The 16,612-nt window shown below is 35.5% G+C and overlaps 3 protein-coding genes across 6 annotated transcripts; all 3 read left to right on the forward strand.

Moving 5' to 3' along the window:
* The first annotated feature begins 452 nt into the window (after positions 1 to 452).
* On the forward strand, positions 453 to 3,123 carry LOC111454364 (serine/threonine receptor-like kinase NFP). The gene is made up of 2 exons (XM_023095835.1): positions 453 to 1,702; positions 2,274 to 3,123. The coding sequence occupies exons 1-2, from the start codon at positions 554 to 556 to the stop codon at positions 3,012 to 3,014; spliced, it is 1,890 nt and encodes a 629-aa protein (XP_022951603.1). The 5' UTR covers positions 453 to 553; the 3' UTR covers positions 3,015 to 3,123.
* Positions 3,124 to 3,545: 422 nt separating this feature from the next.
* On the forward strand, positions 3,546 to 11,459 carry LOC111442752 (putative ion channel POLLUX-like 2). The gene is made up of 24 exons (XM_023080302.1): positions 3,546 to 3,804; positions 4,136 to 4,206; positions 4,467 to 4,585; positions 4,765 to 5,048; positions 5,300 to 5,371; positions 5,834 to 5,909; positions 6,029 to 6,127; positions 6,203 to 6,357; positions 6,454 to 6,558; positions 6,758 to 6,844; positions 7,881 to 7,965; positions 8,053 to 8,200; positions 8,284 to 8,360; positions 8,435 to 8,515; positions 8,625 to 8,819; positions 9,176 to 9,289; positions 9,580 to 9,672; positions 9,757 to 9,883; positions 9,966 to 10,042; positions 10,221 to 10,268; positions 10,349 to 10,418; positions 10,500 to 10,573; positions 11,074 to 11,184; positions 11,259 to 11,459. The coding sequence occupies exons 1-24, from the start codon at positions 3,716 to 3,718 to the stop codon at positions 11,337 to 11,339; spliced, it is 2,538 nt and encodes an 845-aa protein (XP_022936070.1). The 5' UTR covers positions 3,546 to 3,715; the 3' UTR covers positions 11,340 to 11,459.
* Positions 11,460 to 12,033: 574 nt separating this feature from the next.
* Positions 12,034 to 15,585, forward strand: LOC111450540 (rRNA-processing protein EFG1). 4 transcript variants are annotated; one of them, XM_023090749.1, is made up of 8 exons: positions 12,034 to 12,360; positions 12,894 to 13,023; positions 13,112 to 13,239; positions 13,736 to 13,874; positions 14,228 to 14,336; positions 14,434 to 14,500; positions 14,605 to 14,892; positions 15,149 to 15,585. In XM_023090749.1, exons 1-8 carry the CDS (start codon positions 12,226 to 12,228, stop codon positions 15,152 to 15,154), a joined length of 1,002 nt encoding a protein of 333 aa, XP_022946517.1. In that variant the 5' UTR covers positions 12,034 to 12,225; the 3' UTR covers positions 15,155 to 15,585. The 4 variants fall into 4 exon arrangements, with proteins under 4 accessions (XP_022946517.1, XP_022946509.1, XP_022946500.1 ...); XM_023090741.1 differs by having other exon boundaries at positions 12,037 to 12,360; positions 14,222 to 14,336; positions 14,611 to 14,892; XM_023090732.1 differs by having other exon boundaries at positions 12,038 to 12,360; positions 14,222 to 14,336.
* Positions 15,586 to 16,612: the final 1,027 nt, after the last annotated feature.

Raw genomic sequence — 16,612 nt, forward strand, 5'->3', positions numbered from 1 at the left:
ATATATTTTCAACTTTAACAACCTTTATTATTTAATAAGTTTCTTATTTTAAAAAATGTTTATTTATTTGTGAATTCATTGACTTACTTGAAAATTTAAAATTTTATAAATTTACTATATATAAGATTAGATTTATATAAAATATATAATTTAATTTTACTAAATATAAGATTAATTAAAAAAATATATGGATTACAATTTCAGTTTAAAATATATTTTTAATACCTGTTCTCAAAAGTTTTATTTCATATTTTAAATGTTTTCCGGAATTTATATTTCTTCCATTCTGTGTCAATTATTAAAAACAAAAGTTATTTTAAATAAAATATAATATTATTATTTTCCACCTGTTATTTCAATTTTTTTATTTTTAGAGGGGCAATACTGTCAGAATGGTCCAAAATCAGCCGTTTGAATGGTTGACTAGGACTTTGACTATTCTTCTTTTCTTCCGTGTCTGTTTGTTTTCCTTTTCTCTCCCACTGACTGTTCAGTTGTCGCTATAAATGGAAGATTATAAAATATAAAAAAACAGAAAATAATATCATAACCAATGGAACCCCAAATCCGCCATGGCTGCTCTCTTCTGCTCTTCATCTTCTTCATCTTCCCCTTCCCTCCCTCCTCCGCCCAATCCCCCGACGCCGATGGCTACTCCTGCACCGCCAACCAGACCACCGCCCCATGCCAGGCCTACGTCTTCTACCGAGCCACCGCCCCCGATTTCCTCGACTTAGCCACTATCGCTGACCTCTTCTGGGTCAGCCGCCTCGAGATTTCTCGACCCAGTAACATCTCCGACTCCAACGCTACCTTCCCCCTCGTCTCCGGCCAGCCCCTCTTCATCCCCATCACCTGCTCCTGCAACTCCGTCAACGCCTCTGTCAGCATCTCCTACGCCAATCTCTCCTACAAAATCAACTCCGGCGACAGCTTCTGGCTCGTCTCCACCTCCAAGTTCCAGAATCTCACCACGTTTCAATCCGTCGAAGTCGTTAACCCCACTTTAGTCCCCACCAATCTCTCCATCGGCGCCGACGTCGTTTTCCCCATCTTCTGCAAGTGCCCTAACTCCACCCAATTCCAAAACCGCGTCAATTTCATGGTCTCTTACGTTATCCACCCACAGGACACTCTGTTTTCCATCGCTTCAAGGTTCGGAGTCCCAACATCGGAAATCACCGCCGCGAACCGCCCCAATCCGAAGGCGTTCGACACAATCTTCATCCCGGTAAGTCGTCTCCCGAATTTGACGCAACCCATTATTCTTCCACCGCCGCCAGAGCAGCAGCCGGCTCCGGTAAGAGAGGGAAAAAACAGGGCAGTAACAGGGCTGGCGATTGGGATGGGGATTGCGGGGTTTTTACTGATTTTAATGGTGGGTTTGTGGGTGTGTGGAGTGGGAAAGCGGCGGAGAAGTGAGAGGGAAATGAAGGAGGGAATTGAGAGGCAGAAATTGCAGGAAGTGGGGATTTGGAAGGGAAAGGGGAAAGAAATGGAGATGGATTTAATGGCGGATGTGTCGGATTGTTTGGATAAATACAGTGTGTTCAAGATCGAGGAGCTGAATGAAGCAACAAATGGGTTTCATGAGAGGAGCTTGATTCAAGGATCGGTTTACAAAGGGAGTATCAATGGAGTTGAGTATGCTATCAAGAAGATGAAGTGGAACGCCTATGAACAGCTCAAGATCTTGCAGAAGGTAACATTTTTTTTTTCTTTAATATATTTACAATTTCCGAATATTATTTTTGATATTATAACTCAAATTTATGATTTGCATTAAATTTCTTTAATGAAAATTTGGAGGCTAGTGGGGTTATTTATTTATTTATTATTATTAAGATAAACCACTTGTATATGAATTAACTCATGGTTTGAAAAGTGTATAAGTTGAGGGTTAAAATGGGAATTTACATAGTCCATAATTGAATTATTATTAAAAAATAAAAAAAATTTATGGATGAAATGCAGATAATTATTTTCAAGTTTTTTATATTAATTTTGAAAATTTGCGTGATATTAAGTAAAAGGAAGAACCATAGGAACGTTTTTCAAACCGATTATTTCAAAAGTTTTTTTAAAAATAATTTTCAAAAAGCTATTTGAAAAATGAGACGATGGCTTTCATTAAAATATTGAAAGTCGGTACGGAATGGGACAATGGAAAAGACGAAAATAGCCTTGAGTGCTTTCATTTTTTCACTTCCTTTTCTCGAGGTTGAAAGTTCTGGTTATAGACTAATATTACATATGTTTGATTTGATTTTAAGGTGAATCATGGTAATCTAGTGAAGCTTGAAGGCTTTTGTGTTGACCCTGATGATGCAACCTGCTACTTAATTTATGAATATGTAGAGAACGGTTCTCTACATTCATGGCTACACGGAAGCCAAAAGCGAAAATTGAACTGGAGAACGAGATTGAGGATTGCGATTGATGTTGCTAACGGACTACTCTATGTTCACGAGCACACGAGGCCACGAGTTGTCCACAAAGACATCAAAAGTAGCAACATTTTGTTGGATGCAAGCATGAGGGCTAAGATAGCCAACTTTGGACTTGCCAAGTCAGGGTGCAATGCTATTACCATGCACATTGTTGGAACTCAAGGCTATATAGCACCCGAATACATAGCGGATGGAGTCGTGTCGACAAAGATGGACATCTTTGCATTTGGGGTTGTTTTGCTCGAGCTCGTCTCTGGTAAGGAGGCTATTGACGAGGACGGAAAAGTTCTATGGATGCGAGCGAGTGGGTTTTCGGAAGAGAAAGAGAAGGAGAAGGAGAAGTTAGAGAGGGTGAAGAATTGGATTGATGAAGCTCTTTTCGAGCAATCGTGCCCGATGGAGAGCGTGATGGATGTAATGAATGTGGCTGTTAGTTGCCTGCAAAAGGACCCGACGAAGAGGCCGAGCATGGTCGAGGTGGTTTATGCGTTGAGCAAGAGCGACGACGCCGTGTTCGACTTCTCCGATGATACTCTATCAGCACCTATCTTAACAGCTAGGTAGCCAAGTAGTCACTCGAGTTTCTAAGGAGCATATTGTTCATAGAATAATTTAAAAGCTTCATGTTTATAATTTTCATATCAAGCCCTTGCAATAATTGCATATAAATTATTATTATTATTATTATTATTTAACTGAATTTGATAAAAAAAAAAATATATTAATATTATACAGCGCATGACAGTTTGGATTCCTTGCTGGCACGTGCGAGCTGTCGGTGAATTTGGACAAAGTGTAGCAAACTCTCACGTGCGTCAGAGGGCACGAGGGAACAAATTTTAAGATTTTATTAAAAAAAAACAAATATTTAAAATTCAGCTTCTAGATTAAAATAAAATGATGCAACTTTTTTTTTTATTATTTAAAAATTAGGGTTAAAATTGATTTTGAATGATTAATTTTAAAATTTATTAAAGTAGAAAATTAATATAAAATAAAATTCATATTAATGACGTAAATATTACCAAATAGTATTTTGCCCATTTATTTCTTTTAGAGGAATAAATTTTATTCGATTAAAGAAAAGAAAAATGTACGGGACAGCGGTGATCAAATTTCCGTCTGCAAATAATATAATATGGAATTCACCGGGCGTTCTCTAGTCATCCGTCTTCTACTCTCTTCAATTCCGCCATTGCCGCCATTACACAGCCTCCTTCCACCACCGTACCTGCTGCCATTACGGAGCATCGCGCAAGAGCCAAATGCTTCTGCAACATCGCTGCTCGCACTTGCGCCTTCCGCCGTCGCCACCTCGTGGACTCTATCGGAGTATTCCGTTTTCGACTTCCAGGTATTTCCTTCATATCCATCTTCAATTCTCTTGTTCTATCCATTTTTCTTTAGTACGAGCTATCTTTGACTTCAATAAATGGTATTCGACTTAATCGCTGAGATTTTCGCGCGTGTTGAACCGCTGTTGTCAAGTAGTTGACCAATTTATTGCGGATTGAAATTTGTTGCGGATTTGAAGCTCTGCCGCGTTTATAATCATTTAATCTCGGCTAGTTCTGTTCTGCTACGAGTTTATAAGATTTTCTGTCTGTAAAAAATATTGTCCGACTTATTCTTTCTAATTTATTGCTTAGTTAGATTTGTTTCAACTGTTTCAACGCTTTTTCTAGGAGAACATTGACATGTCCACGTTGGCGGATTGACCATTCGAATTTCAATGCACGCCCTCTCATTGCCGGTGGTGAGTCTGTTAGGAAATTACTATCAATTATCTATTTTAGACTTGTACATTTGAGTTTTCAAGACAATTTGGTTTATTTTCCATTTTCAGTGTAATTGAAATCGTGATTTCGCCTTTTCATAATTTCTTTCTATGTATTACATAGATGTCTTTGGAATCAATTTGTCAAGCAGCATTGATCCCTTGTTCTACTTCTTAGGCATTGAACACGGCAGATCCGTCGCACTTTTACTTTCCTGATGATGGTGATTTGATGGCAGGGACACGGGAAGCCTGTTCGCATAGGAAACTTGGTGGGGTACATACTATAACGTGTACAAGCAGTTTAAATGACCAGAATGCCAGTGTAGATAGAGTTAATCCGAATATATTTTCTCAGGTGAGTGTTCGATGATAGACTGAAAATCTGATTTGGATTATTGTTGCCTGCCGAATGGATAAACTATATGTCCCCCCCTTTTTCTCTTATTTTATCGAGAGCTTGCTCATTATATAACCCATGCTTGTAGTTCACGGAATTGGTTGATTGCTAATAATGATGCACTGGAATTGTATCAGGGTACCCAAGCTAAAGTTGCGGTCAAAGTTATATTTGGATGCTGCCTTTTCAGCTTGACACTAACCTCTGCTAAATCTATAGGCAAAACTGTCCAAGAGATATTTCCCTGTCTCGTTCAAAATGTTGGGGAGTTTAGCTTGCCATTTGCAAGTGTATCCAATACCTTGAATAAACCGACACCCCTTCAGTTGGATGTATACTTCCCTGCATTTCATGAAATCAAATTGAGTTTCGCACGACTGATATACCTATTCAATATCCAACTCGAAAGAAATGTTGGCACGTAAGTGAGGTGCATACTTGTTGCCATGGTTCATATTGTATGGAATGATTGCCACTCATCTAAACTGATGCTGTAATAGACTGCAAATGTGATAAAAGAAATAGAGAAACTGCAAGAACCATGTATTTTATGAATCTACTGCACCACTCTTTCTTTTTTTCATTTTTTTTTTCCCAGAAGAAATTCATGTTCTATTAAGATTGAAATATTATTTGATTTTTTCTTTTGTTTTTTTAATGTTCAATTTAAAGGTTCTTAGTGGTGCTCCTTGTGGCATGCATCTCATTTATTTTGATGGGTGGTTTTCTGTTCTTCAAGCTCAGGTACTCTACTTTTCTTCCTTTTTGGCCTAGTACTAAACTTTAGCTTCAAATAGAATTTATACTGTAAATAGTAAGATCCGATCTATATCATATTTAACCCTTCCAATGTAAGTCTTGAAAAAAAAAAAAGAAATATTTTTGTTTTTTTTACCTGTGTTCAAATAGAAGTGGATTGTTCTAAGGGAATCAGAGGGTTTTTTTTTTTATTTTCTAGGGTTAAATATTCTGTTTTGTTATCATTTTTTTAAAATTTAATTTTAAAAAATAAATATGATTGGCTAACAATTTCTTTGTCTTGTTTCTCAGTCTAGTTTTACATTTTAATTTCTGTCCGTTTTATTACTAAAACTTGCAGTCAATTCTTGCAATCAATTGTTAGATTGATTATTTTCTGTTAGTTCATTGTTCCTTCCTACATGCGATGCACATTCTTGTTTGCCAATCTGGGAGTGTGTTGAACAGAGGTAGCACTCAGTCTCTGGAGGACTGCTTATGGGAAGCATGGGCATGTCTATGTTCCTCATCCACTCACTTGAAAGTATGCCACATACATTTTCATTATAAGATCTTTGAACTTCAACTGTTTTCTTAAAATCATTTGAGGTATCTAAGAACTATTCATTTGACTTAGAAATATCTCTGTATTTTATCTAACAGCAAAGGACACGAGTTGAACGTGTTATAGGGTTCATTCTTGCAATATGGGGCATATTATTTTACTCACGTCTACTCAGCACAATGACAGAACAGTTTAGGGTAAGCTTGGTGATATCAAAACATAAGAAAAGATAAATGTTTGCTGAAGCTGATTACTTGCGCTCGTTTGGACAGCATAACATGCAAAAGCTGAGGGAAGGTGCACAAGTTCAAGTTCTAGAGTCTGATCACATCATCATTTGTGGTGTCAATAGTCATTTGGCTTTTATACTGAAGCAGCTAAATAAGTACCACGAATTTTCTGTCCGCTTAGGTACTGCGTCTGCTAGGTAACTGTTGCTCCTCCTGTCGTAGATTTTGTGCCAATATCATGTATTATGTGTGTTGGAAAGTACAAACAGTTTCTTTTTGGTCTGTGTTTTTAGGAGACAGAGAATTCTTCTCATGTCTGATCTTCCAAGGAAACAAATGGACAAGTTAGCTGATAATCTTGCCAAAGATCTTTACCACATTGATGTTCTTACCAAGAGGTAAGGGAAATGAAGTTGTTTTCTTTCTTAACCATAAATTAGACATAAAATATCTGATCTCTCGTTCAGATCTGTAATTGGAGTTCCCTCATATGAGGATATCCTTTCCCAAAGGAAGTGAAAAGTTACAAGTTTATTTCTCTATTGGCCTGAATTGTCCTTGGTCTTATCTAATTCCATTGAGTTTGTGGTTCCACAGTTGTAGCCTCAGCTTAACAAAATCATTTGAAAGAGCTGCTGCCAGTATGGCCCGAGCAGTAATTATACTACCAACAAAAGGAGACCGGTAAGAAAAATTTCAGTTACAAGTATATTCTTTGTTTTTCGTTTACTGTTGTTTCGTTGATCGAGTTTTCTTGCCTTCGTACTATCCTTTTCTTTCTCACCATTTAGAACCTGCCTTTGTTTATCAAAGTAACGATTTCTGTAATAATGTCACTGAATTTTAGTACTAGGCTTCAAAGTTGCTGCAATACGTATGAAATGTTGGTCAGGATTACTAATATTATCAAGCAAGGATGACTATGGTTTTCTTAAATTGTAATCACAAATAGGAAATTGCTTTTGACAATTAAATTGTCGGTCCTATCAAATTTCAAGCCGTATTCCAACTACACGATTGCCTACCTTCATCCTTTCTAGCCCACTCTACTTGTTACCAAACATTCCTAACAAACTCCTTAGCTGATTGCTAACAACACCCTTAATATCCCGATAACATTTTCCTATCATACTACTCCCTTCAGGGAAGTCAAAGTTCATACAATGGACCTTGTTTTGAAAGAGATAAAAGACACGTATTTTAGCATTTCCAAAGCGTAAAAGAGTAAACTTGTCCTTTTAAATGGGTAGGAGGATTCATTTCTCGGTGCTTTAACATTTTAATTTCTTCCAGTATTTCCATGGTTCCTATTTTCTTTTATGTGATAGACAAAGCTGATAACTTCTCTTTGTTCCTCAACAGTCCTTCATTGGATATTGAGATGGATTATCCTTGGTCTTTTACAATTGTGGTGATAAAGGAAGCAGTCGTTGTTATAACTTTTAAGAAACCCTTATAGAATAGTTATCCTGGATGCGTTTAAAAGAAAGTCTATTTTTGCAACCAATTGAAGATTAATGCGGTCTCGGATATTTTATAGTGACGTTGGGTCCTGCTAAAGAGTGCTTTCGACACTCATTCAGCTAGCTAAAATGTTGTTGAAACTGAGACATTGACTGCTATAGGATGTAGGATTACTTATTTTCGTTTCAAATAGGAGAAACCAATCTTGGAATGGAAATATGGATTAACTGAAGCATATTGGACACAAATTTATTAGGTATGAAGTTGATACAGATGCATTTCTCTCTGTTCTTGCCCTTCAACCCATTGCAAATATGGAGTCCATCCCAACTATTGTTGAGGTACGGTACCAATAAATAACAAGTTGTCAGTCTTGTCAAATGACAACTTTGAATGGCTGCATTTGAAACTTTTCTCAATGAATTCAGGTTTCTAGTTCCAATACCTGTGACCTCTTAAAGTCGGTCACAGGACTGAAAGTAGAACCGGTGGAGAATGTTGCCTCTAAATTATTTGTCCAGTGTTCTCGGCAAAAGGAGCTCATCAAAATTTACAGACACTTGTTGAACTATCGAAGTATGCAACACATTTATAGTTCTCCCAATTGCATAGAATGTGGTTTTCAGTTTACTCAAATTTGTAATGCTGTGAAATTGCAGAAAACGTATTTAATCTATTCAGCTCCCCTAATTTTGTTGGTCTAAATTATAAAGAACTTCGCCAAGGATTTCATGAGGTACTTATCCATCAAATAAAATTTTCCTCCTAATTCCCTTTCAGTTTTTTTGAATGGATATTTCTTTTCTACAGGCAGTTATTTGTGGTATCTATAGAAATGGGAAGATACACTTTCATCCAAATGATGATGAGATTCTGCAGCAAAATGACAAGGTATAAATAATAGATTCATATCTCTTTTTTTTTTTTTTCTTTTTTTATAGAAAAGAAACACCTTGGTATAACAGATTTTCTAAGTGAATTTGTGTATCTTTTGATGTAGGTGCTGTTCATTGCACCTCTCCTTGGAGGACATAAGGGAGGAGGTGGTCATTCAAATGTTACTAAGGAAGGAAGTAATACCATTAAAAAGCTGGAAAGTATTAAAAATAGTAATGTAGGTTTACGTCAATCTCTAGAAATATATAGAAAGGAATTCGAGAATATGATCAAACATCCAACAAAACCCTCTTTCAAGGTAATATTGAAGCTCTAGTTTGATAATAATTTTACTTTTAGTTTTCTATTTTTTAAAATTGTGCTTCTTTCCTTACAATTTCCTTACTGGGTTTTCACCTATCACAATGAAACTTTTATATTCTTAGCCAAATTTCAGAAACAAAAAAAAGTTTTTCAAAACTACTTTTTATAGTTTTCAAGACTTTGTTTAGATTTTGAAACCATTTTCAGAAAATAGATAACAAAGTTAAGAAAACCTTTATAAGCTAAATTTTCAAAAACCAATAACCATAATTATCAAACGGGGCCTAAGTGATTTGTTTTTATTTTCAACAAGTCAGTAAGCAAGGTAGCTAATTGTTACATTGCATGCAGCCTTTAGACAAGACTATAGGACCAAAAGAATGCATACTTTTGCTAGGTTGGCGCCCAGATGTTGTAGACATGATCCAAGAATATGACAAGTATCTTGGACCTGGTAGTGTATTGGTAAAGCTCTTCTCTTTATGAATCTTCTTCAAGTTTGCTCGACTTCAAATCTTTTTGCAACACCTTGAGTCCTCTAAATCACTTTTAATGAAACTGGGTGTGTATGAATTAACTTCTTCAGTGATTATGGAGCGCAAAAACATTGTTTAAAAAATATCTAGTGCGTTTGGCAATACAAATTAATCACTTTTGAGATAAACAGTTTTATACATTTGTAATTTTGGTTATATGCAACAATTGGCATACATGCGATTGTTGGACCCTAATTGTCATCTCCCATATATATGCAGGAAATCTTATCAGATGCACCATTTGATGAAAGAAAAAGAGCTTACAAAGCTGTGGACTGTAACAAGTTCAAAAATGTCAGAGTTTCTCACAGGGTACTGACATATTGAATGTAGTTTTTTGAAACATTTTAATACTTTCTCTAAGCCACATTCCATAATTTTGTACCTTTGCTGCAGATAGGAAACCCTATGGACTATGCTACCTTAGAGGAAACCCTACTAAATATTAGAAGTTCTTTCAATAAAAGTGAGGATGTTCCGTTGTCCATCGCTGTGATATCCGACAGGGAATGGCTTCTTGGGGGTATGGATATAATACTATCTTATATGCCTTTTTTTTTGGCTTGTATAATGATAATGAATTGCATTGACTTCCAACATTTCAGATCCATCTAGGGCTGACAAACACTCAGTATATACTCTTCTCCTTGCTGAAAGTATCTGTCAGAAACATGGAGTCAAGGTATTTAATTTGTTGTTTATTAGTAATATGATCTATAGCACAATACCTTCACGAATCTTTTACATCAATCCTTTGACATTCATACATTTATGGAAAGTTTGATCATATTTATATCATAGTGGTTTTTTGCTTATTTTTTGGACAAAAGTAAGGTTTATAATATGACACTTTATTTCAGGTTCAAAATCTTGCTGCAGAGATTGTTGACTCCAAATTGGGGAAACAAGTAAATGCTTCTTTTCCAATTTCTTGTGCCGCTTTTTTTATTATATTTAAATATTGATGTAGCTGCGGCAATGTGTGCAGGTAACAAGAATAAAACCTTCCCTGACGTACATAGCAGCAGAGGAAATAATGAGTCTTGTCACAGCTCAAGGTCTGTAAATGCTTTGAACCAACCTCTTTTAGATTTTGTGTGCAAAACTGCATCTCAAGTGTAAATATTTTGGCGTGACAGTGGCAGAGGATAGTGAACTAAATGAAGTATGGAAAGATATTTTAAATGCGGAAGGTGATGAAATTTATGTGAAGGTACATATCTATTTCTTCATCCATATTAGCTTTTGACATCTATCTATGAATGTGAGATCCCACGTCGGTTGGAGAGGGGAACAAAGCATTTCTTTTAAGGGTGTGAAAACCTCTCCCTAACAAACTCGTTTTAAAACCAACCCAAAGAGGATAATATTTGTTAATGGTAGAGTTGGGATTATTACAAATGGTATTAAAACTAGTCACTGAACTGTGTGCCAGTGAGGATGTTGGACTCCCAAGAGGGGTAGATTGTGAGATCCCACATTGGTTGGAGAGGGGAACAAAACATTCCTTATAAGGGTGTGGAAACCTCTCCTTAACAGACGCGTTTTAAAACATTGAGAAGAAGCTCGAAAGGGAAAGTCCAAAAAGGACAATATTTGCTACCAGTGGGTTTGAGCTGTTATGATTGTTATGATTGTTACGAGAAACATTGAAATAAAATGACTAGCTTGAAAGTACGATTCTTGCACTAATTGAACCTTTTCTTGACACAGGATATCAGCGGCTACATGAAACAAGGGGAGGATCTCTCATTTTCAGAACTTGCTGAAAGAGCACATCTAAAGCAAGAAGTAGCCATTGGCTATATTAAAAATAATAGACAGGTAATAATACTAGCTGAATCTTGTAGAGAAATGTAGTATACGAAACTGATGCATCATTCTTGTGATTAATGCAGGTAATCAATCCAATTCCTAAGTCTGAACCGATCTCTCTTGAATTAACTGATTCGTTAATTGTTATATCGGAGCGCGAATGAGAAAAATGTTCTCTTCCATCTCTATTTGTAGTGTTTAGTTCTTATATTATACAATGCAACATTGATTTTGTTCTCCCTCTTATAGTATAGAATAGAAAGTCACACACAAAATTGTCAAAATACTATATAGACTATTTGTTTTATAGATCAAATCATAGTGTATAATTCGTTGGAAAAACATATTCTTTCGGTTGAATTGTGACATAGAATAAAGTTCTTATTTTTAAAAGTATCTTTATCGTGTTATTGACTTTAATATATACTTCCAATAACGTGTTTTCATGAATTAAGAGTTTAATATTCTTGTACTCAATTTTCTATAATGATCGATCATTTTTTAGATTAATTTTCTCTTACGTTCGGTATAATAAATCTCTTGCCATTGGTTCTCAATCATATAGTTTTTTTAATTGTATTTATGAGCCGACTTAAAATAAAACCAATAGAAGATAAATGGAAGATTAGCCACCCTAATTGTTGAGTCGAGAGTCGAGATCCCTAATGGAGAAAAACTATATGAAGTTTTAAAAATTTAAGATTCAATGAAAAAAATATTTGTTTGAATTTTTAGATAATGATTTTTAGATAGTGATTTTTTTTTTTCCCCTTATAAATTTTGGAAATTAAGTGGGAAAAATAAGTAACGTTTGTGAGAAAAAAAGGCGCTGATTAGGGCTTTTGCATAAATTAAAATTAAGAAGGTCGTCTAGAAATCCCAAAGAAAAAAAAGGAAAAGAAGAGTTAGGAAGAGTGAAAGATATCCGTCTCCACTGTCCACCTCTCCGGTGTTATGAATCCACCGGGGTGGCGTTGAGAGCCTTCACAAAACCCTTGCTTTCCTGCATACGACTCTCTCCCTTCTCTCTCATCTGCGTCTAGGGCAACCATGGCCCACGGTGGCTACGGCAAGCGCAGGGTGAACCCGGCAGCGCGCCGATCGAAGGCTTTAGCTGTTGAGAAGAAGCCCAAGTCCGTCTCCCTCAAGAACCAGATTCGATCCGCTGAGCGCATGCTTCGCAAGGTTTCCTCCTCCTCTTTCCTTATTTTCCTCCTTTGTATGCTGTTCTAGGTCGTTTTAGGGCTTCGAGTTTGTTTAACTGGTTTTAGTTCGCTATTTAGGGAGTTTGGAGAAGAGACTAATTTGTTGCATTTGTTGCTCCTTCTCTTTGTTTTTGGCTGCTGAAAGTTTTGTTTGGGAAGTTGAGTTGCTGTGCTTTTTCTTCGGAGGTCCCTACGATCAAGTAACACTTGATTCTGAGGCCATCCTTTTTGTGTATGGAACTAGATTCCTGGAACTCTATTGAAACGCTTTATTAGGTTAGCGTGCCCTTATTACGAACCTCAAATATGGAGGTGAAGAATGTGCTGCAAGGTTTTGTGAAAATTAGGAGAGCTAAAGTGAGGTTTCCATTACGTTTTCTATGTGGGTGTGGTTTTTCGAGAGGTTGCTTAGTCTTTATCGGATTACGGATTTAATATTGTACCCCGAAGTTTACAGTGTGTGGTTGTTGCCGATATTTACTCCATGGTCATTGAACATTTTTTTCCCTCCAGAATTTGCCTGCTGAAGTGAGGGAGGTTCAAGAGAAGAAATTGGAAGGACTTAGAAAACAGCAAGAAATTCATTCTCGTTTGGCCGTTGAGCGCAAAATATTCTTGCGGGATAGGAAGATCAAATTTTTTGGTAATACTTGGTAATAGTTTTTCTGTCATTTGATGGGTTTGTTTTTCAAGCATGCATCAGTTTTTGACTATTTTTTTCCTTAATCCAGAGAGGAGAAAAATTGAAAGAAGAATTAGACGCCTTGAAAAACTGCAACGTGCTCCATCTGGTCAGTCACAAGATTCGGATATTGCAGATCAATTGTCTAAGTTGAAGGAGGATCTTGAATATGTCAGGGTAATGTCAAAAAACCTTTTCCTAAAAATATATGTGCTGAGTTTGTATCTTTGAACTTTTTATTTACATTCATTCATCAAAGGAAGTTGTTTCTTGATGATTTTTTTGTTTTTTGTTTTTGTATATTTTGTATGTATACTTGTTTTTATGTATGCGTTTATTTAAGACTTCAATACATGGGAGTTCATCTAAACTTGTTGCATAGTCATGTCTTAGTTTTCACTATCATTGTGTTCTAAGATACTATCATTTTGCATATATTTACTATTTTTCATTTTTCTGATGAAAATAAAAGTTGTTAGACAATGCTGAATATTTGCGTTAGAGGAGGTATGCATTGTAGATTTAGCTTTGCTTGTGTTTTTTTTGTTCACCACTTACCCCTAGAAGAACTGACAGCTGTTACAACATTTGTAATGGCAAGTATAATACTTAGTTTTTTCGCTATTCTTTATAATGGGAGATGTGAAAGTTTTTTTTTTTTGTTCGAATGCAGTTCTTTCCCAAAACAGAAAAATATTTAGCTTTATTTACTGGAAGTGATGATTCGGACACGGTTGATAGGAGGAATAAGTTGCGCAAGCAGATAAAAGCCAATCTAATTGCTGCTGCAGCCAGTGGAAAGGATTTAGAAGGTGGTTTCTTTTCCATTTCTTCTAATGTTCTTTTTCATATTTTTGTTCTTATATATATATTTTTTGCCTAGTAGTTGGGTTTCTTCTTAGAATATTGGTATATGGCCGATTCTGGTTGCTCTATAGGTGTTTTTATGCACTACGAAGCAACTGGCCAACATATATATATATATACACACACATCATTTTTGCATTTTAATAAATTTCTTTCATTCAATGAAAAATTATTTCCTACATGGAAACGGTACTTTTTATTTTTATTTTTTATTCAATGAATTTGTTAATTTAAAATTGTTTTGGTAAGATCATAATATATTCTTTTTAATGGTGTGGAATTGATCAAACAGAGACAGGTAGTGAGGATGATGGGTTACTTGACATGAGTGAGGATGATTTCTTCGTATCTGGTAGCTCAAGTGATGAAGCAGATGCAGATGATGAATGGACAGATAAAAGTGCAAGGTATGTAGGCTTTGAATTCTCATTCTTCTTCCGGTTTGTTCATGTTTTGCTTTTGCAAGTGGTCGGGTATATTAAATGTTTATTCTATTCTTTGCAGGGAACATGCTTCCAGCACTTCTGGCAAGGCAGCATCAGGCATGTCTAGCGATGAAAGAAATCATCAGGTTTAGTTATGATTTCTGTTGTCTTGTAATAGGATGTAATCTTTGTATCTCATGCCCCAAAATCTGTTTCCATCCTTCTCTCATTTGACTAGCATTTTATGTAGAGGCAGCAGATCTCTGCCAGAGCCTTAATGCCACCTCCCCGTCCAACCAAATCATTTCCAAGTTCAGCTCAAGCTCGGTCAAAACCAGGGTCTTCATTAAGAAAATTTTCGACAAATCGTAGGGCCGAGGTTTCTTCATCCAGCAATACATCAAGTAGCAGAAGTGGATCTTCTTTCAAGGCTAGGGGTTCCTCCAACTCTCATACAGGTCACAGCAGTAATATAAGTTCCAATTCTGATGCTCACAAACCCCGAAGAAAGAGAAGGCCTAAAAAGAAAAAGCAGCAGGTATTCTTTATTCTAAATTTTGTCTTCTACATCCAAAAATTACAAAATCCTTTCCTGTGCTATCTATCTGTAGTTGGATTTACTTGAAATTTATAATTAAGGGATAGTTTGATAACAATTTAACCAAAATTGTGCTAGTTTTCTCATCATTTCTCCATCAAATTTCGTTTAAGTTGGTGGCTTAAAGCCCTCTCACACACTTGAATTATTCATTGCGGAAGTACTTTCTACTCATTGTCCAAACCCCTTTTTTCAGGCATGATAGATAGGCGTCGGCTCCCTATAACCTGACTTCTGAAGCGGTTTGTGAAATTTTAACCCAACCATGGATGTATCTAAGTCTGCTCTCGACCAGTTTGGAGGTTTGCTTGCTTGCACTATATATATATATATATATATATATACTAGGAGGAGTTGGGAAAATCATTTCCTTCAGTTCTGAAATGATATGTGATCTTTTATTATGGTTCTTTTTGTGTTGTTTCTTTGTTTTCTATACGGTTGCAACTTGTAGTGGGACCTGAATCTTATGTAGTTCCGTGCTGCTTCTTGTGTGGCCTCTTGAAACTAGTCCACTTAAATTACTTGTTCTTTGGGAATGAATATAGTTACATTGCTCATTCCCCTATGATCCATTCCCAACAATTGAGTTATGTTATCAAAATCAATTCATTCACTACGCTGTTTTCTTCTCTCGAGTTAGCCCACTTTTACTCTCTATCATAGTGTATTGTTAATTGATTTTAACTTCATTTTTATCATGTAACTTCTCCGAAGTTGGTGTATATGCTTGTCTATGATAAGTTGTCTGTGCTATATGTGTTTGCCAGCTTACCTCAAAGTGTACGATAGGGAGATATACATAATTGTCAATTTTTCTTACTCGAATTATATGCTAACATAGTTATATGCTATCAATGTTTGTTAGTTTAATACTCTTTTCTCAAATTATGTTAAAATATGTTATTCAATTTTTTTTTTCTTTTCCTAATCTCATTTTCTAAAACCTTTTTACAAGAACGAGGTGGATGCATACTCATATGTGTCACAAGTTACCTGAAATTAAGTTGGTTGACTTACTTATGGGCGAGAGTAAGTGTTGTACTGTGTATTGCGATACTACACGCCAATTTAAGCATGTACGGTATATTTTGATACTATACACCAAACACCAATTTAAGCATCTCCGTAATAAAAAGACATAAGAATCTTTGGTTGACCACAACATTTGAATTCCAAAAGATTGAAAAATGAAAGAATCTTTGGTTGACCACAACATTTGAATTCCAAAAGAATTCCAAAAGATTGAAAAATGAAAGAAAAAGGAAAAAAAAAAAACATTGGCCCTATCCATTTCTATCATAATAATATTCTTTTAACCTTTTTTTTTGTTCTTTTTCTATATTTTAAGTCAATTTTTCCTCTTAAATATTTTTCTAAAATATCATAATTTCAATTTTTTTTTTGTCTTAATCAATATTTGAATTTTAAAATGCTAATAATTGACAGAAATTTCAATTTATACCTAATTGGTTATTGACATATCCAATAATATTTTAAAGTAATTAATGACTAATCCAAAAATAGAGTTATAATCCTACACTGCTTTTAATATTATTATGAAAATTAAAACGGTAATGCATGCATTATTACTGGTGAATGTTTGATATTTGAGTTTTATGAGATTTTAGCTACTAATGTAATATGTATAGTAGATAAA

Source organism: Cucurbita moschata, unplaced genomic scaffold (assembly GCF_002738365.1).
Source record: "Cucurbita moschata cultivar Rifu unplaced genomic scaffold, Cmos_1.0 Cmo_Scf00001, whole genome shotgun sequence".
Lineage (NCBI taxonomy): Eukaryota > Viridiplantae > Streptophyta > Magnoliopsida > Cucurbitales > Cucurbitaceae > Cucurbita > Cucurbita moschata.

Bases quoted from the DNA above. Each gene is read 5' to 3' on its own strand.
- LOC111454364 (XM_023095835.1), top strand. From the start codon at position 554: ATGGAACCCCAAATCCGCCATGGCTGCTCTCTTCTGCTCTTCATCTTC. The intron at 1,703-2,273 runs GTAACATTTTTT...TTTGATTTTAAG, and splicing joins AGCTCAAGATCTTGCAGAAG to GTGAATCATGGTAATCTAGT.
- LOC111442752 (XM_023080302.1), top strand. From the start codon at position 3,716: ATGCTTCTGCAACATCGCTGCTCGCACTTGCGCCTTCCGCCGTCGCCA. The intron at 9,673-9,756 runs GTACTGACATAT...CCTTTGCTGCAG, and splicing joins ATGTCAGAGTTTCTCACAGG to ATAGGAAACCCTATGGACTA. The intron at 10,574-11,073 runs GTACATATCTAT...TTCTTGACACAG, and splicing joins GTGATGAAATTTATGTGAAG to GATATCAGCGGCTACATGAA.
- LOC111450540 (XM_023090732.1), top strand. From the start codon at position 12,226: ATGGCCCACGGTGGCTACGGCAAGCGCAGGGTGAACCCGGCAGCGCGC. The intron at 13,024-13,111 runs GTAATACTTGGT...TCCTTAATCCAG, and splicing joins TAGGAAGATCAAATTTTTTG to AGAGGAGAAAAATTGAAAGA. The intron at 13,240-13,735 runs GTAATGTCAAAA...GTTCGAATGCAG, and splicing joins AGGATCTTGAATATGTCAGG to TTCTTTCCCAAAACAGAAAA.